The 20,271-nt window shown below is 38.3% G+C and overlaps 2 protein-coding genes and 1 pseudogene across 4 annotated transcripts; 2 read left to right on the top strand and 1 right to left on the bottom strand.

Moving 5' to 3' along the window:
* The first annotated feature begins 981 nt into the window (after positions 1-981).
* Positions 982-3,959, top strand: LOC148731641 (uncharacterized; annotated as a pseudogene). The gene has a single exon (XR_016001016.1). The product of XR_016001016.1 is annotated as an uncharacterized LOC148731641 (transcript).
* Positions 3,960-4,258: 299 nt separating this feature from the next.
* On the top strand, positions 4,259-12,348 carry LOC111332485 (solute carrier family 25 member 3). The gene is made up of 8 exons (XM_022937831.2): positions 4,259-4,394; positions 5,343-5,467; positions 6,221-6,400; positions 7,558-7,739; positions 9,341-9,457; positions 10,680-10,735; positions 11,479-11,589; positions 11,915-12,348. The coding sequence occupies exons 1-8, from the start codon at positions 4,268-4,270 to the stop codon at positions 12,082-12,084; spliced, it is 1,068 nt and encodes a 355-aa protein (XP_022793566.2). The 5' UTR covers positions 4,259-4,267; the 3' UTR covers positions 12,085-12,348.
* Positions 12,349-14,155: 1,807 nt separating this feature from the next.
* Positions 14,156-16,078, bottom strand: LOC111332510 (uncharacterized). 2 transcript variants are annotated; one of them, XM_022937865.2, is made up of 2 exons: positions 15,787-16,078; positions 14,156-15,569 (listed from the first exon to the last, which is right to left on the bottom strand). In XM_022937865.2, exons 1-2 carry the CDS (start codon positions 15,848-15,850, stop codon positions 14,584-14,586), a joined length of 1,050 nt encoding a protein of 349 aa, XP_022793600.1. In that variant the 5' UTR covers positions 15,851-16,078; the 3' UTR covers positions 14,156-14,583. The 2 variants fall into 2 exon arrangements, with proteins under 2 accessions (XP_022793600.1, XP_022793599.1); XM_022937864.2 differs by having other exon boundaries at positions 14,156-15,572; positions 15,787-16,077.
* Between the last annotated feature and the right edge of the window lie 4,193 nt (positions 16,079-20,271).

Below are 20,271 nucleotides of genomic sequence, written 5' to 3'. Positions count from 1 at the left end.
GCTAAAAGGGTTCCGGTAGCAACTGTGACAACTGAAGGAGAGTCATTTGAAGTTGAACAGGAATTATTTCACCAAGAAGTTAAAGCACCTGTATCAACTGTCAATGCTGCTTCACCTTCACCAGCTCAAATTTAATGCTCAAATTGATTTAGGTGTAATCTTTCCTTACATTAAGAAATATTAATATTAATGTTGTTAGTACTCAGGGAAAAAAAGATGATGTTGGGCTTGTAAAATCAAGATAAGGTACCATTGTACATTGTGTAAATAAGGGAAGTGATTGGCATGACAATAAAAAGCACGAGTTAAACTATGTCTTTATGGGAAGGAGCTTCAAAATTCTATTCTTCAAACATAACATTTCGAAGAGCCTATTGACAATAATTAACATTATTATTCACAGGAGAAAAAATAAACAGTTCTGTACAGTCTAAAATAATCCTAGTTGTTGCATATTGAGCAAACTCTTGCAGCATATTTTTGTGAACAAGTTCTTGTGCTGGAAATGGGAAAGGTTCTTTCAGTTCCACATAGTTAAGATTAATCTTAACTATGTGTACAATACACTGATGCGTACCAGACAAATGATAAACTGCGGCTTTTCGAGGTCTAACCTATATTAGTCAGATTTACAATTCAATGTCACGCCACAGTGACCAAATTTAAATTTCCTATTTAAATAAGTTCTGAGGGCTAAGATACCAGGACTTGCGAGACGAATTTTATCCATGCGTGTCACTTTAAAATTCTGTTTTGATTAATCTGGGTGGTCTGTCTGAGCATGGGATCTTTGACTCTTTTATGGACTATCCCTATGGAATTTTCTTTTTCTTTCTTCTGTTTACCATGTGGCCATTAAATTGTAAAAATAAAAATAAAATAAATCAAAGAGGTTACGTGATTAGCATTCTCATAGATGTTTTATTAAACGGGTTTTTTAGAAAAACCAGAAATCTATGGCATCTTTGTTTTAAAGGAGGAATGGAAGGGGAGCGAGGTTATTACGATTTTGATTGACAGGGAAATGACAATATAACGATCTGCGATAAAAATGTGGATGTTTGGTTTCTTCGGAGTGAGAGCTCTGACTTCCAATTTTCGATTCCATTTTCGCAAGTTGTATTCACGGACATTGCAAAATTTCATTGTCATGTTCAGTTATTCATGGACATCAAATAGAGTTAGGAAAGTATCAGTAAACACTAAAAGTGTCTAAGTGTTTCTTCCAGTCTCGGAATATTCAACAGATCTAACGTCCTTCTGTCCAACCAAAGTGAAAATGATCATCGACAGAAAAGTTGCCACACTGGAAACAGTTAACCAACTACTTAATTTTTTGGGGTAGTTAAATATATGACTAATGTTGTGAATCGCGTTGCTATACTCTTTAATATTGCCAAGATCACAGAAAAAGATGAAGAACAGAAGAAGATTCTGAAAGAAGAGAAAAGTAATGCCTTAATTCATTGAATTACTGGATAGTATTTTGGAGAAACTATACAGATGTCTTCCTCAGAATCTTGCCGTTTTGATGTGGAGACTAGGAATGAATGGAGAAAAACAAAAAGCTGCTCCAACTTTGTGAGAAAAAGATTCTGTCTTGTGGCATTTCAGTTTTTAACAAGGGAAAACTCTTTCAGATTTTGAACGGATGTGCAAACCTTAGGCTAGCTTGATTTCCTCTGCTCTCTCGAGTCTGTTTTTTTTCGTTCCTCCCCGAAAAGAGTGGATTTGGGGAGTGGGATCTTGAGGATCGTCATTTGTCTGGGATATTATATTCATTTGCCAAAGCAGGTAATGGTTCTGTAGAGTTATTTAAAGCTTTGTTGGAGGAACTTCTGTCAGAGACAACTTCAATGAACAGTCACCCTATAGCAGATCGAGTTTGTCTGGTTGTTTGCAAAGAAAGAACTGGAAGCTGATAGACTGTTTGACAAAGTTGAGGCAGAAATTATAGGCAGAGACATGACTGATTCAAACAAAACTAATTTTGTTAAAACTATATGGGCTTTAGTAAGAAAATGGAGGGGGGGGGGGAGTTAGGTGAAGGGGGAGAAAGGTTTACCATGTCCAGACAAACATCATCTTGATCCAGTTTTTAAAAAATGTCTTGAACCAATTTATGGCAGACTAAGTGACCCTGCCCTCCTTGCAAGATGTTTGCCTGGTTACACACAGAATTCAAATGAATCTATAAATGACTTGGTCTGGAATAAGTGCCCTAAGAGTAAATGGCATGGAAGGAAAAGAGTCCTAATGGCAACATGATCTGCTAGTTTACACTTCAGCAGTGGTGCCTCCATGAAGAACCAGGTCATGTTGAAGGCTGGACTGAATGTGGGGGACCATACAAGGAAAGAATTTAAGAGGAGAGATTCTAACAGAGTGAAACAGGCTGAGGCAAGATTAGAAAAACAGTACAAGGACTACAGAATCATGAGGAGGCAGGCAAGACAAAGGGATGAAGAGCTGAGGTCCAACCAGGAAGGTGTGACATATGAGGCAGGAGGCTTCAATGATCTTGGACTGAACCGTGGAACACCAAGAAAGAGAAAAAAGAAATGAACAGACAAAAAAAACATTCCCTGGTGAACACACTGGTATTCCCTGGTGAATATTATGGTAGAATATCAAAGGAAATCAGGTAGTTGAGTGAATGGAAGTAATTTTCATTGTTTTTTCTCTTTTACAAATGTTTAGGGCTATTTTCCAAAAAATGGCCATTTTTCTTACCGTCAGTACTGCCCCCTACTTTTTTGTCACTTAGATGTAAGGTATGTTTGTAAAACTTGGTTCAAGTGTCTAACATGTAGACTACTACAACTTAATGGAACAAAATTAGACCATATAAAATAGAAGCATATTTACAGGCAAAAATGTAAATTAAATTGTCATTTGGTTGCCATGACAACAATATCCACTGTAACCAAATTTTGCCTCATTAAGTTGTAGCCCCTTTTACATAGAGTTGATATGCCAAACATAAGTTTATTTGACTGCATTTTCATTGGAAACAAAAGGGGGGCAGTGTATCAAGTCCAACAATGATATTTTATTTTATAGGGTTAATAATTAACTTCAGAAATGCATGGTCAGCAATTTAAGATCAATATTGAAGAAAGTACAATCAGGTGCCTATTTGGTGAAAATGTGAGCCATTTAGGCTTAATATTGAATTTTTTTTATGAATTTTAAAAGTTTTGGTCAAAATCGTCCTAGTTTTAGACCAAAATGCCCCCTCAAGTGAATGTCATAGGGATCATCACTTTTCAAGATAAGTTTAGTTGCTCTTCTCTGTACTCCTTCCAACTTATCAATATTTCTCTTTTTTTGGGGGGGGGGGGCTACACCACTGAACAATATTCCAAATTTGAATGGACCAATGAGCAGTAAAGAGTACGCAAGGTCTTGGGGTCATCCATAGCTTTACAAGTTCTCTTAATCAGATCTTAATCAAATCTTAATCTCTTAATCGTAAGCAAGAATGGAAAAAAATTCTTCATACTCTTTCTTCATATCGCTTGTTGGTCCCTGTTGGGTAGGCGGTCGATCGAGCTTCTGGTCATTTATTCAATACTTTAAACTGGATTCCTTTCTATGCCGAGTCAGATGTAAATCGTTGTACCTTAACCTACAAAAGACTTAATAGTAATACTCCAGAATATATAAATGACTTACTAATCAAAAACTCTGACATCCATAAAAAAAAAAAAACAGATTCTGTAATCTAGATTTAAGTTGTCCTCGCCACAGGAGATGTACGGAAGGTGGCCGGACATTCACCGTAAGAGCAATCCAAGAATGGAACAAGCTAAATGTAGATCTTAAACGTAGTCCTAGCGCAAAACATTTTAAATGGTCACTCTATAAATCAATTTTTAAAAATCAATTTTTTACTCAGTCTTTTATTAATATCTAGTAGTTTTTATATCCTTTTTATATAAATTATGTTTGCTAGACTGTGGGTCAGTTTTTGATATTTACTTGTATTTACTTCGAGGGCCATTAGGTAATTAGTTTAGTTACTGTCAAATGTCACTTGCTTACTGAGCTCCACATGGCATTGTCTGAGCCTACAAACATAAGCCTTTGCGGCTTCCACCAAATTGATTTATGCGTGCACTCAATAATTAGCGTGTGTTACGTATCTCCCATAGTTCATCACGGCTTCCTCTTTAACGTGGAGTTCGAACGAGGTTCAAGAACCTCGCGATAGGTGAAGCAGAATATTAACTGACTTGTGTCGTTCTTACTAGAAAAGGACAAAATGTTCTCCAGATTTTCTGAAACAGCAAAGAACAGTCCATTGTCGAACCCGTTCAGTGTGGCACAATGCTCATCAGAATCAACTCCTGCGCCCAGGCGAAGCCGGATCATGGCGGCACCCAATACCGGTATGTTAGAAGCCGGCTTTTTTGATTAACGATCTCGTGTTTGTGTCTCGATTTCTCTTACACTACCTGCACTTTAGATTTTATAGCATTTCTTACTTGTTTGATGTTCTTTTCACTGAGCGAACCGGTAAATACCTTTGTGTTTCATGAGTTTTTCACTCGTTAGATATTAAGCTTGGGCGATCACAGCACTTTAACATAAATGAAGTTCATTTATGTAGTATTTTAATATTTAACCCTTTATTCTCAATATTGTGACAATATTCTGGCCATTCTTGGGAATAAGTCCAGTTGAAAATGACCCTCAAAATGTCCTAACAAAAATAACGAGCATATGTTTGTGTGTGTGTGTATGGTGAAATTTAATTACGTTTGCACGATACAAAATTACGCAAGAAAGAGGAAGAATTATGTTGGTGCAAGTTTGACATAGTCATCTATTTAAGTTCATTTTCCAGTTATGTGATATTACCCATGGACTTTGCCTCTAGTTTTTAGTTTGCATGTAGCCTATTTAACTGCAAATTTTGGGACTTTGTACAACTTTGTGTTCTTTTTAAGCCAATCTGTTAACTTCAATATTTCCCTCGCTAAATTCCAATTTGCAGCTTATTTTCAGTGATCATCAGTGCTATTACTACCACATTGTGATTATTCACAAGTAGTATTTTGCTCCATTCATATTGTTTGTTTGAATTAGGTGTAAAAATATGCCAGAAGTTTCTGCGGCTGACATTCTTGATGCAAAACAAAAATAGTCCCAAAAAAATTAACAAAATGTTCATACTCAACAGTACTTATGTCTGCTGATCAAAAATTTCTTTCTTCTTCTAGTGTTTAGGGCAGGTTATTGTTTAACATCATGACTTTTTCAGATCTGCTTATCAAGGCTGACTACTAGTTATCTTGCATAGAATAATTTGTATATTCTCCACTTGGTCAATTTAGAGTCCTACAGTTGTGAGTTTGGAAGTGCAACATACTATGCTTATTGTGGATTTGGTGGAATTCTCAGTTGTGGTATCACACACACAGCTGTTGTGCCTCTCGATTTGGTCAAATGCAGAATCCAGGTAACAGCCCCTTTCCAGGCACAACCACCTATTACATGATCAAGGTTGTCGCTAAGCAGCAGCTTCCAGTGAAATTCACAGAATGAAAAAGCGGTGATCGCCGGCCTGATTTTGGCTGGGGATTGCACAGTAAAGCACATGGGGTAATTCCAAGGTTACACACATATAATTGTTCACCATCTTTGAACCTCCTCACTTGAAATTTCAGCCGGCAGCTTAATTTCATAGCTGCCACCCTGCATGATAGGCGGCCGGTTATGGAAAAAGTTATTGAAACCTCTGCTTTTCAGGTATTGGTTAAGACATAAACAAGGTCACTTTATAGACTTAGCAGTGTGAGATATGAAATTAAAGAAAATGGCATGTGTTCTGCTTTATTTTAACGATAAATAATTCACTGATGGCCAAGATAAAGCTCAATGAAAATTGTGAGAAATTAACATTTTCCGCAATTCTGTTTAAGATGCAGACATTACTGTGCATGAAGCTTTCTGATACTTTGTTCTCTGAAAATTAAAATAAAAAGAAAATGTTGCCCTGTGTCTGCCCAGTTATAGATGATGGATGACAAGAACAAGAAAGTGGCATACAAGACACAGCATGGAATCTGTTTGTTTTACATGATAAAGAAGCAAAAGTTGTTAATGGCTATATCTATGCATCTTTCCTCAAACAGATCACTAATACAAAGTAATCAAAATGTGGGCTTAATTCAGCTTATTATTCAAAAATTTATTCTGCATATTTGTTCAGGTTGACCCAGCTAAGTACAAAAACATTGTAAATGGCTTCAAACTAACAATAAAGGAAGATGGTGCTCGAGGACTTGCTAAGGGCTGGGCTCCCACACTCATTGGATATTCTATGCAGGGACTGTGCAAGTTTGGCTTTTATGAAGTGTTTAAGATTCTTTACAGTAACATGATTGGAGAGGTATGTGCAGAAATTCAATTTCCATGTAAGCTGCTGCTGCATTTCCTCCAAGAACCCTCCTACCCCAAATAGACACTCATCCCTGAGACCACTTTATAGGGCTCGACACTAACGGTAACCAACTAGTCACAAAGTAGTAGGAATTAAGTTTTTTCAAGTGGTTTTCGATTTCCACAAGCCAATTTAGCTAGTAAACAAACTGAAATTGTCTTAATATCTAAGTTCAGGGCTTGACACTAATGGTAGCCCACTAGCCACAGACTAGTAGAAATTCCGTTTTGGCTAGTGGTTTTTGGTTTCCACTAGAGCCAGTTGGGTTAGTAAATGAACTGACATTGTAGTAGCATCTAAGATGTCACCAGCTACTTGGCTAGTAAGTTAAAAAGTTAGTGTTGAGCCCTGTAAGTTGTCACTGGCCACTTGGCTAGTAAGTTGAAAAGTTGTTGTCAAGCCCTGCTATATCAAACAAGCAACCTTCCCCTTCCTCTTCCTTTTTTTTTTAAATAGTCAGGGTACAAGTTGGGAAACCTGTTTTTATTGCTACTTTATTTATAACTTTTTAAGCTTCATCTATGGTTAAATCAGTGCAGATTTGCATTTTTTTTTTATCAATTTCTGTCCTCTTTAACTCTCAATATCAGATTGTAAATTCTCTCCTCTAGCTGCAACTTGTTTCCTTGTAAGTTAGTTACCAGAATTTGGCGATACATCAAGATAAGAACAATGTTAACATTCTAAAGCTTTGGTTTGACTGTTGACAGTCATCTCTTGCAATGTAAAATTTGAAAAATGCAGGTTACATAGAAATAGAAATTAAGTTAATTAATTTAAGAAAATTTTTCTATCCTAGTGGAGGCTTGGGAGGTAACTGCATGAACTGAAAAATGTTTTTTATGCCAGATCTGAGAATTGCTAGAATAGACTTGATGGTGCATGCTGCATGCTGCATGTTACAACATCTTAACAACAGTGCTCTTCTAAATCTTGTGTTGCAATATTAGTGATGTTCACAGTAAATTTAGGAATCAAAATTTTTACTTCTTGTGACGGGGAGAAAAACAATTAGGGGTGCTGCCATATATTTAAAAACCTCCAAAAATGAGTTTTACAGACTGAAATAGCTTGGAAAGAATTTTAATTTATTCCTTCTACCATAGGAAAATTCGTACCTCTACCGAACCTCTCTGTACCTTGCTGCATCGGCTAGTGCAGAGTTCTTCGCTGACATCGCTTTGGCTCCAATGGAGGCTGTCAAAGTGCGCATTCAAACACAGCCTGGCTGGGCCAACAACCTGCGAGAGGGAGCACCCAAGCTGATGGCTGAGGAGGGCATCAGAGGGTCGGTAGATAAATGTAATGGCATGTTGCTTAGGACTGTTTCAGACAGGGTAACTTTGTCGCATACAAGCTTTTAATTTGGGTAAAAAATGAGGCTTAACACTAAATGGTAGCCAACTAGCCATAGAGAAATTCAGTTTTGGCTTGTGGTTTTTTGATTTCCACTGACCAGTTTGGCTAGTAAATAAACTGAAATTGTTTTAACATCTAAGTTGTCACTAGCCACTTAGCTGGTAAGTTGAAAAGTTAGTGTTGAGCCCTGATGAAGAGAACAATTTTTAATTGAGGGTCAGGACCCAGTTGTTCAAAGGCTGATTGGGGCTAACCCAGGTAAAATTTAAGTCAGGGATTCTTTATCCCTTTGTTTAAAAGCCTTTCTTGGATTTTTTTCTCTATTCATGGAAGGGCATCCAGTCATCAGAATTAATTGTAGACAGCAATGGTTGTACTGAATTTCCTTTAAAAGCTCTCAGATCTTAAGTCTGATTTGACACTAACCCTTTGTTACCTTAACCCAACTCTGAACAACTGCATCCAGAGGTACATTTAAACTTGTTTTAAATGCCACAGTATTAAATAATAAGTGATTGGTTTTAGTAGTTCGTCTTGAATTTTCGTACACTTAGGTGGTCAATAAAGACATAAACTGGCATTTCTGATTGTTGTTTTTAAAATACCCCTATTTCACGGAACTTGGATTAAGCAGTCAACTTGTATTGAGTGATCACCTGCCATTTCCTGTTGGTGACAGCTTAATGATTATCTAAGTTTGCATACAGTTCACTTTGCATCTCTACGGTCCATGATCCAGTCCAGAAAACTACCGTCTCAAGTGCAGAACTCAAACTAATTATTACATGCAGGGTAGTCATTACAAAATATAATTAATGTATGATCTAAACTGATTTGGCTAAAATCTATTTTAGCCTACAGAATGTGCCACAATTCCTGACCTAGGTATAATAATAATGAGTATATACATACTCAGTGATCTTGGCATTTCAAGCAATCTGATTGGTTCGCTATCTTGGGCTAATCAACAATGTACACCTCTGAGCAAGTGGATAATGTGAAAAACAAAATAGTGGGCGTAAACTCGCGTTTCACGAAAGTTTCAGAAGCAGAAATTGCCTTTAAATGGCTTCCTTTAAATTTTGTCGAGATCACTTCGTGTGTATATACTAAAACAATTATTCTTTTCAATCTCGGTGAATAGTGGCTTTTGGGAATATTTAGTCACTATTCACCTCGATTTCAAAGAAAAATTGTGAAATATATCTTATCAGACATTTTGTTGGGTATTATTGCTGAATATTTTTACGAGTTGTGCTACATTTTGACAAGCGCATAGGGCACCAAAATGCAATCATTGAGCAAAAATACCCAGTGATACTACACAACAAAACTTCTAAAAAGACTGTTATTTTCCAACATGCTAAATTGTTTTTTCAGTGCAAGGGAATTTAGCGGATATTTCTGGAGTACAAATGTTATGTGATATTTGTACTCATCTTGCATGTTATTTGTACTCTACGAACTACACTTGGATAGTGAAGGCTGTTCACTTCCGTGTTCTTACGAGGCCTTTTCATTTGTCATCAGCTTTTACAAGGGCCTCCCTCCTCTGTGGATGAGACAGATCCCATACACCATGATGAAGTTTGCTTGCTTTGAGCGAACTGTTGAATTTTTGTACAAAAATGTTGTACCCAAGCCAAGGTAAGCCTAGCTGAAAAATGATTATTTTATAACCGGCTCTCATGGATAAACATTGTATGATGCAATACAATACACTACAAAAATTTTATGTGCCATTCATAAACAAGGCTTGTTTAAAAAGATATTTTAATTGATGGCAATGGGGCTTTCATATGAGGCAGGTTTCCTTACGAGAAAAAAAAAAAGAAAAAAAGATATGTTGGTAAAATTGAAGAACAGCTCTCCAAAATTTCTGTCGGCTGACTGTCGACAGAAAACGTAATTGAGGTAATTGTCAAAGTTCAAACTTACCAAGATGACAGTCTATTTACCCGTTTCTGAATTTGTTTTTATTATGTCGGCCAACAGTTGGCCGACAGATATTTTTGGGAGCTCTTCAATTTTACTGATATGTTTATGGAGGCAGTACCACCAATCTAAATGGTCATTATATCTATCAGTAAAAGAAGCAAAGGTTTCATTGTGTCTACATTCACCAAACTAATATTATAAGAATTGTATGGCAGACAGTAATGAGAATTAATATCAAGATCTTGGAAGTGAAAGGGTTGAATTGGGGCATGTACAAACAACAACAAAGCCAGACCATAACATTGGGAGCCGTGCTCCCTACTCTTTGTGATGAGTGTGTAGGTTCTTTAAGGTCCCCTGCTAACCAGTACAGAGAAGATTCAATCTGTTTTCCTTATCCTTGAAGACTAGAATGTTTCATATATGTGCACGATCCTTCGCAGTGTTTGTCCATTTGCGATGTCGTAGCAAAGGGACAGAAACTCTCGGATAATTTAAGACCCTCATTGTTGGTGTGGTCTGGGACTTAAGCCTTTTGACTTCCTGTGCAGCAGTGGAGTGCTCCACAACATGAGAGCTGACCAGTCCCGGTGTACCATAAAGAGACAAGAGTGTCTCCCTTTTCCCCCTAGATGGTCTGCTTTGCACGGTATGAATTAAGCTTCCCGACAGTTAACTGGCACAGTTGGACCTAGATTATCTGGAAATTTTAAATGAATGCACTGGTGTCTGTGTTGTAGTTCAATTTTATCCTTGGTTCAAATTTTATTTTCCTTTGTTCTCGGTCATGTTAATGTATGGTAATGAGTTTGAAACAAAGGAAAATAAAATTTGAACCAAGGATAAAAATTGAACTACAACATCTGTTTGAGGAGGTACTGCATCAGATTCTTCCCACCGAATATGAGGATTCTTTTTTTTTTCTCATTAGGAGTGAATGCTCCAAACCTGAACAACTGGTTGTTACCTTTGCTGCTGGGTACATTGGTGAGTGTTTTACTAACTAGTCAGCAGAATGTAGAAAATTTAAATTGATCACAGCCATACCTGTCAACGTTCAACACTTTACATCCTGACATCAGTATGCATATTTTCCATACTGTTCTCTGTACATTCTCTAAGATTCTGACTAGGAGAATTTGGCGAACAATCAAGGGAGCGTTGGTGATCATTTCCTGTATTCTCAAAGACCTTAATTAGTGATTCAGCATTGACATTGAGGAGAAAGTGGATGTTAGTTGCTCTCGTGGATCAGAGGGTGTTGTTGTATAAAGGGTGGGGTGAATTCGTAAATACCGTAGCTCTTTCACTTTTGGTATTTTGAGGAGAAATTACATGTTAGCCAATCCAAGAGGTCAAAGTATAGAAGCAATGCAATGGCCAAGATACTACTTCTACTATGGGTGAAGACACAGTTGGCTTTTATTTTGTGTTGCTCCAAATTTAGAGTCCATCCGAGATTATGGCCAAAAGAATTAAACCCCTGATCTCTGCAAACCACTCTAGAGTGAGAGACAAACACTTCAAAACTTTTCATGGTCTCTTAGAACTAACATTAGCATAGTTTCTTGTGAGCATGCTCTTGTGGGACTTAAGAAATGCCCGCTAGGCGTGACATTCAAGTTTATTTAACCGTCTTTACACTAAATGTTACTGTTTGGTACTTGAAATTGTGTGTTCTTAGCTTTTTGTTTTGTTCTAATGATGTTGCTGGCTTGTTATTTCGTCAGCTGGTGTTTTCTGCGCTATTGTATCTCACCCTGCTGATACCGTGGTGTCCAAGTTGAACAATGATGTCGGAAGTACGCCCATCCAAGCTGCGCGTGAGCTGGGGATGAAAGGTAAGAATTTTTATTTTCTAATTAGGTTTCGTAAAGCCAAAATCTAACTAATCGCAAAAACAAATCAGAGCGAAGTAAAATATATCTCAAGCAGCCAATGAGAACTCAGAGTAAATGTGAGTACCGTCGTCATTAGCCTAAGCGCGGGAAAACGCGCATTGCCAAGTTTTGGTTCGGTTTGTGATTGGTTAAGAGGAAGGTGGCGTGAGTTTTCTCGACCAATCACGGCGTGGAGTGTAGCAAAATCAATAAATTCGACCCTTTCTTGCGTCATCCGAAGGAATGTTGATGTAAATTTTGTTGTCTTTTTTTTCCGTTGCCACAGGTCTGTGGAAGGGTCTGGGCCCACGTATCATCATGATTGGTACCCTGACGGCTCTGCAGTGGTTCATCTACGATTCAGTGAAAGTGTTCTTCCGTCTCCCCCGTCCCCCACCCCCTGAGGAACCCGAGAGCTTGAAGAAGAAACGACTCCAGAAGCAGCAAGCTGCTTAAATGGAAATCGAAAATCATTTTACTGTACTTGACCAAAAACGTGTGAATACAACTCAGGATTAAAACCAAAGTGCATGTGTTTAATGAGGAGAATTGACTGGATGTGTACTATGATAATGAGTGAACTACGTAATTCTTTGCATTTGTAACAAGTTTGAATAATGCCTGGAAAGTGGTATTTTCACGAAAAAAAAATCAATAGCTGTACTCTTGTTTGTGGCATCAGTCAGCTGGACTTGACATTAAAGCTTATTTTACAACTTGGCTTGCCTTTGTCCATACGCGAGTAGTTTCTTTTCCCGCTTTTCGAGTGAGTGTCTTGAGGAACATGAGAGCTCGAAATAGGCACCTGAAAATGACGGTTTGCGTGGGAAAACGCCGTTAACCAAGTGACGAGTGGTTCCAGCTTTGTTTCTGATTGGCCAATAATTCACCAATCACGTAGTGGTGTGGCCTCGCGTTTAATTAGAACCAATGCAATACCATGTAAAACTCGACACTCGTTTTAAGATCAAGAAATTTGCGAGCGAGTGCAGCGAGTTTCAACTCGGGCGATGCGATATAGGGAAAATGCCAGCTAACCTAATTGCCAACTTATATAGCGGGAATATGGTAGTCGAGGAGTGTAGTGCATATCGAATGGTTATCCAAGTTTGGTTTCAAAGGTGTTGTTCTTTACAAACTTAAGCATTACTCTCAATGTGGAAAAATACTAGTTCGTTTCTCGTCACCGAGTTAGATACTGGAACTAGATCCGTTTTTTTCCCCACGAGGGACAAGTTGCACTGACAAAGGGCAAGAGTTAAAATTGAGATAAACTACAAAATTATTTGTAACATGAAAAAGAGAAATAATGGCAACTGTTGTCATAAAGACGGAACTTCTGCGATACAGGTACTGATAACCGGTGTAGGCTTAAGAAGAACTATCATGAAAACACTGTCATATTTTCAAATGAATAAAGGCTGATGGTTTCGAAAGAAACTGTTTGGGGCTGCGTCGGTGGGAATAACGAAATAATTTGGATATATCAACAAAGTTGAAATGGTAAATTGGCCACCGTAACGATTACAAAAGCTGACGTTTGGAGCGGCTCCGACGAAGGGCTAACGCTCAAAACGTCATATTTTCAAAGGAAGGGAAGTTGATGAGACAAATGAACGAAGAGCTGCAGGAAATATTTCACAATTAAGGTTGAATACCATTTTCCAACGGCATTTTTCAAATTAACCCGTCACCGTCCCTGTGCTTTTCCAACTTCTACGTATCCCTTTGGCGCGTTGGCCCTGGAACAGAAGTAAGTCATAAGATCACAATTTACCGCGGGAAACACACACCAAAGGCGAAGAACTAAAGCGGCAAACACACACCGAAGGCGAAGAACTAAAGCGAAAGAGAAAATTGGATAATTCTAGAAGAAGATTACAGTGATAGCAAATTTAAAAACATGAAAGATTTAGGTATTAATTTGAAGATGCACGACATTAGGCGACTCAAATCTTGAATCGGGCCTCTAACATACGCAAAGCGTAGACTGAAGTGAAAAGTTTTAATCTTTAAAACACTGTAATGGAATATTCTGGTTTTCCTTTACATTCTCACAAAATATTTTAATTTGAGAAGTAAGGTAGAACTCAGGAATTGTCTCGGTTGTTTCGTGGTTTAATCGACGGCCATAAATTTTGATCAACTGCGCAAAAGCTTTCCACGCCAATCTCTAAAATTATTTTCTTTCATAAATCAATAACTTAAATGTAATTCAACTAGAATGTACGAAAGGTTAGACCAAAGTGAACAGGTGAAAATATTGTGTTAGTTGCACTTTGAAGCGATTCAACTTAATTCTCCATTTCAAACAAACAACAGCGAAGGCTAGCAGGTTTTTAAATGATGTTTGTCTTAGACTTTTCCGACAAAAGCAATTTGTAAAACAACCTTGCTGTATTGAGTTCTTTCAATTTAAATATTTTTCAAACTGCGAAGTGAGCGTTTTAAATGAATATTACATATGTTTAAGCACAGAAATTGGCTTCTTCCCTTTACAAACAACCCCATAGAGAAAACAAAAAGGTTTGGGTAAGATAAATCTGTACAATTTTATTGCTTAGTCAAACCTCGATTGTATAATAATATTTACACACGGTTACGTTAACGTTTTTTATAGCGATGTTGCCTTGAATATTCGTATGTAAACCAATATTTTAACATATTTATATATTCACAGGTATTGCTTCTCCAATGTACATATTCTTAACTTATAGTTTACAACTTTCTATTGTTCTTCCACGTGTGCTCCGTTATGCGTAACATCGGTTAACATTCACGTGGCCTTCAACTATCTTGAATTACAGTCTATTATTGTTAAAAGTCACTATGCACCAGTCTTTTAGTAAAACTCTTTGAGACTTAACACATAACGCAAGCCAATGAATTACACGCGTTACGAAGTGCCAGCTTCTTTTCTTCGCCATTTCAACAGCACAACAGAGAGCGCGTGGTTTATTGTCCAACTCTGTCACGTTGCTCTTTGTTCTCGTGTAATTTGCGGATATGTTTTTTAAGGTCAAAATTCCGGCAGAATCCCTTGCCGCATTCCTTGCATGTAAATGGTTTCTTGTCATTATGCGTGTGCATGTGAAATGTCAGATTGTACACTTGGTGGAAAGCCTTGCCGCAGATGTGACACTTGAAGGGTTTCTCACCAGTGTGAGTGAGTCTGTGATTTTTATAATTGCCCTTCTGATGAAAACCCTTGCCGCAAATATCGCACACAAATGGTTTGTAACCAGCGTGGATTCGGATGTGAGTGTTCAACGTCGAGGATCTGTTAAACGCCTTCCCACAGATGTTGCACTTGTGAGGTTTCTCCTTTGTATGGATGATCTTATGGCGGCATAAAGTGCTCGCTTGTCTGAATCCCTTGCCGCAGATTTTACACTTAAATGGACGGGCGCCGGTATGCACTGGCATGTGCCGGGTCAGATTATAATGTGCGTTGAAAACTTTGCCGCAAACTTCGCAGGTAAAGGTCTTCGGAGTGCCATTACGACGTTTCCGGCCAACAGCACTGGAGGCAGAGCCAGCCGCGGGAAGAGAAGGTTTGGTGTTCTCTAGCCCAAGAAAACCACTTCCGGGAATAAAGATTCCCGCGCTCGGGTAGCCATCGTCGCTTCGAGTCGGCGATGGTACAAGGGCACCGTCTAGGTTTTGGGGGCTGGTGTTCCTTGAGTCGTAAGAACAGGGCTCATCCTTGGAGTACAGCGGCTTGCCAACTCCAATACTGCGATGCTCAGCATTTAAATGGAAGGAAGTGAAAGTAAATGGACTGAAAAATCTTGCCTTGGGTTTCAGCTGCCCTTTTTCAGTTAAAATCTCTGGGTCGAGAGTAGCGAGGTCCAACTTGATCGGTTGAAAAATCTGTGCTGGCTCGATTTCAACGCGGATTGGTTCCCACATGTTAGGCGGAGCTGTCGGTACATCACAACCTGCTGAGTAATCGGAGCGAAAGAGCAGTTTTAGAATTTGCTGTCTCTATTTGCTCGATGATGAATATTTAATGAGGTGTGGCAATTTTGAATCAGAGAAACCTAAACGTTTCGATGTTTGGTTTGCCAGAAAATCTCTTCAGAACCGAAAAACGTTCGCAGCTTTCAAATTACCAATTGGTGCGCGTGAAATTGTCTCTGCAAAAATAGAACTCACCTTCATCCCAGCAAAAACCGCTTGGACTACTCTTTTTCAGTTTAACAAGAAATGATCGAGGCATTTTCAAGATGACCTTCAATACAGTTATATTAGAATCTTGTTAATCGCGCTGTCAGGACTGCCAAGGATTCGAAACGGAATGTTTAGGAGAATTTCCTCGTCAGTTTTCTGACCACTCCGATCAAACGTTCTAGAAGGCTTTCTGCGTATTAAAGCCGCACGCGAATCTTAAAAGTGCACGAGGTCTTTGACTACTGTCACTGTATCAACTATGGCTAATTTGTGTGGCGCGTGCCGTATTTTAAGGGTTCGTGTGCTCTTTTTTCTTTTATGCGCATTATGTCAGCTGAAAAGAGGCAAATACAAACAAAAACACAAGGAGAGCCGTCCAACCGCGATCTTTCTGCCGCATTGCTATTGGACAGAGCTGAGCTGTTCTCTCAAGGGAGGTCTCGGCTTAGCCAATCAGGACGAAGCAAGAGGGCACCCTTAATAACAAGTATGAACAATTGAAGAAAATGCCCCCGCCCCACTAGGTCATTATCACCTAATTGCGAACTCTAATTTTCACTTCCAAGACTTGTACTCTGTAAACTGCGGAATTTCTCTGCGTCCAAAACTAAGTTGTTACAGTATGTCTGTTAAAATATTTTTCCCCACTTCCGGTATGTTTAAAACATTCGTGCCCCTGAAGCTCGCAAACGCATATTTTCTATTCACAAAATAAACTATAAAAAGCTTTCACCCTCGGGGGAACTTCACTGAAGCATAAAAACTTTCTCTTCTGCGCCAGCTGTATGAATATTTTATCGAATTTTACAGAGAGAATGTCTAATCTTTTTTAATGTACAACACCTTTTCTTGGGGATGTATATTCTTATGAAGATTTGTGTTTACGTAGTTACAATTTCCATTCGCTCGATTGTTTCGGGATACAACTGCTCGGACAGTTATTCAGGGAAGGATTTATAAAGAAAAATGATACACAATGCATGAGAGAAGAAAATGTATTTAAAAAAAAAAAAAAAAGAAAGAAAAACAAGGGATCCTGAGCTGGCTAATTTGGACCTGAATAAATCAAAAAATGTATTCTTGTCTTCTGAAAGCAGATGTTTACTTTGGGCTGCGCCAAAGACATTAACATACCGAAGGAACCAAGTTTAAATAACACTGCTTAGCAACAGAGGAAAAAAGAGATACATAGATTGTAAAAATGTGTAAGTAGTGTCAGGGTATATCTATACTTCGATCTAAGCATATTAAACTTCACAGTTTGTTATCGCAGGCGAACATAGCACCTTAGAACTCCGTGAAAAAGAATGTTGTAGCCAATGCGAGTTGAGTGTTTCTGCGTCGCCGGCTTGTCTGAAAATAGTTGTATAATTGCGATATCGAACACAGGCCGACATAAATATTTTATCGTCGTTTGAAAGGCCGAAAAATAAAATACTAATTGAGTATTATGTGTTGTACAACAGAAATAGAAGTGTATGTCGCTTTTCTATTGGTACAGGATAATCACCAGTTACTCCATAATACTGTATTGTAATATATGGATAGTCCAGGTGTCAGTTATTTAGGTCTCCTTGGCAAGTTTTGCCAAATTTTGTTCACTATCGATGCAAAATCTCTGAAGTTTATAAGGTGTTCGAAAGCAGTGCAGCGCGCCAATCGCAAAGACTCTACTACGCAGGAAGCCATTCGAAAGCTATTTAATAAGTTTTTAATCATTTTCAAAGTTTAATTGCATTAGCGAAATGAGGTAAAGATTTTTTTGTTCCATTTGTGCGAACGAACTCTTATAAACTTGTTGAAGTAAATAGGTTATCCTGATCATTATGACTTTGACAGAGATTGTCACATAAATCCGCGTGCATCAAAACACAAAAGCATGGCCGCGTGTGCCGGGACTTCGACTGTTTTGTTATGTAAATGAAATTGTCTAACTTGACAATGAAATGATAATAAATACCACGCTTACTCGAGGATTTCAATGGTGTTGCATCGCACTTCAAACATAGCCAAGCGTTTCTGAACGTTTTCTTTTTTGTACCCGGAACCGCTTAAACTCTGTGCACAAAGGGAACGCAAAATTAGCAGAAAACCCTTAAATTGTTTTGGCACGCGTGCAGATTACTTCTGGTCCAATGCTAAACATGGCGCCGAAGTAAATGCGACCAAAAATCACCCACTGTGCTTTATACCACTTTGCACGCGTTTAAAATTAAAAAAGCTTAGTTTACCAGCAAACAATTTCCCTGTAGGCTGCGATCACGTTAAATACCATTGAATTTTGCTTTTATTCCGATGCAGTGGGGGTTTACTCTTTGAAAAGCGTTTTTCATCTCAATTTATCCGGAATCACTTCAAAAAGAACTAAACAATCGAGTCACACGTTTTTGATCGAGTTCCAGGGACCGAGGTTTTTCTAAGTATGATTTCCACTCTGTTGCGAAGCCTTTGTCTAATTGAAATTGCATTCAAACAAATCGCCATCGAACAAAGCCAGGAATTTAGAGTTAAATTGCAGTATTGTCGAGCAATTTTTGTTTGTCCTAGGGAGCCTGGCCCACGTGGAACATAGAAGCAAGGCGATGAAACTTTTAAGAAATGGAAAATCGCATGGAAATCTTTCACAAAATCATTTCAACTACAAACAAAGAAGTTCTGCAGAAAATAAGAAATCAAGCGTCTTTTATTGTTCGAGTCTAGTCCAAGTGAACCGAGCTAATTGAGATGAAAGCTTAACACTCTTTAGGAAAAGATTCAATAAAACGGCGACTCGATTAGATAAACGCACACCAATCTGCACGCGCCTTTGAAATCAAAATCGAATTTGGCACACGGTAAGTTCATTTTCATCCAATTAAAATCTCTTATGAAAGTAGGTATTTAGCAGAACTAAGAAAAAACAAGTTTAGTACAATTATTGAGTGCGGCCGCAAACACCTGGCGGGGTGAAGAGGTCGCGCGTGGGTTGTCGCGTGGCATGGGTTCTCAACAAGATGCTCTTTAAGGATGATTGGCAGGTGAATTTCAGGAACCCCATTGAATTCCCAATAGCTAATTAAACATTTCAGTCAGTTTCGCACATTGAGACAAAGCGCATTTTTTCTGGTCGCGTGTCCACCTCATTTCAGTCGATACTTTATCAAAGGAAACAGAACACGATATTTTTTTAATTGCGGGAGCAATGCAGTTTTAATGAGGCTCTGTTGGGCGCGAATAAGCAAATACTTCTTATTCAGCCACCAAAATACTGATATCATTTCGTAAGCTGGAAAATTCTGCGATTGGTTCTGACGTAAAAAGTTCTGACAATGTTTGATAACGTGCGTGAATATGGGCAATTTTTGAATCACAGAAAAGACATTTTAAATTTAGAAAAAGCAAACAAAAGCAGTTTAAAAGCAGCTGATGTACGTGTGCTATAACAAGCAAAATTAATCTTATTACGAGTGATTATTTACGGCAAATCACCGCGAAGGGCGCCCAAATTACGAGATAACATTTAAATAGCGACCTTTTCTCGAAATTCTTAGCTAGGCACGAAATCGTTGGAATTGAGTCGTACGCGAAGTTTTAAAGAGCTGTGCTCGGTCGTCTAACAAAAGATCACCAACAACACCTTTTAAGTATAAAGAAAGAATCAGGCGAATTGTTTTCCGTCGAGTCGAACTACATGTTTTCAATGGGGCCACAGAATGAGAACACTTTGGAGGGTAAATATTTACATAGATTAATTTCTGGACGTGTAGGGTAATAGAGTAATTAGATTGCGTTTGACAAAGGCTCATGTAAACATTCAACCTGGCCACGCGGATTTTCCCGCGAATTGTGAACTTGTTTAATAAAGTACAACCTTGAAACTTCCCCCCAGCGATCAATGTGGATTCTTCACATCCCACAGACAGTAAGAAGAACTTTGATTAAACACACTGCTTCTGTTTTGATCAGAATCATAGCCTGAATACAAGGCGCTGATTTTTGAGAAAATTAATATAGCTAGTAGCAATGCTTGGTTCGTTTCTTAATTTCAGTGACTTAATTAGCTTATCTTATCAATCCAGCTTAATTGCCAGTATGTGGAAGCCGTTTTTCAGAGGCCGCGTGTGTGAGTATTGTTCGTGGCACGTGCATCGAGATAGCAGATGAAGTGAATTTTGGCTGTTGAAAATTGTTTCAAGTAGCCATTTTATTTAGTATAGGAGCCCCTTAATTTCAAAGGTGGGAGTTGATTCAGCAATGCCAATTAGGATGATTAAATGCACTTGGAAGGATTTCAACCCTTACAGCATGAAAACTACTTGAAAAGTATCCTTCTCCAAGAATTGGAATAGAATGTTTTTTTTTCGCGTTTTGTAGAATTGAATGGGTTAAACCATGTAATCTAATAAAAAAAGTGCATGACTTAGAAGTCAGGCTGGTTTGATATCCTTGTATCTTTTAATAGCTCCCAATAAGTTAATTCAACTTAAACTT

This window comes from Stylophora pistillata, chromosome 5, assembly GCF_964205215.1.
Source record: "Stylophora pistillata chromosome 5, jaStyPist1.2, whole genome shotgun sequence".
Lineage (NCBI taxonomy): Eukaryota > Metazoa > Cnidaria > Anthozoa > Scleractinia > Pocilloporidae > Stylophora > Stylophora pistillata.
Note: the sequence above shows the minus strand (reverse complement) of the source record. Positions and strands in the feature narration are given on the sequence as shown.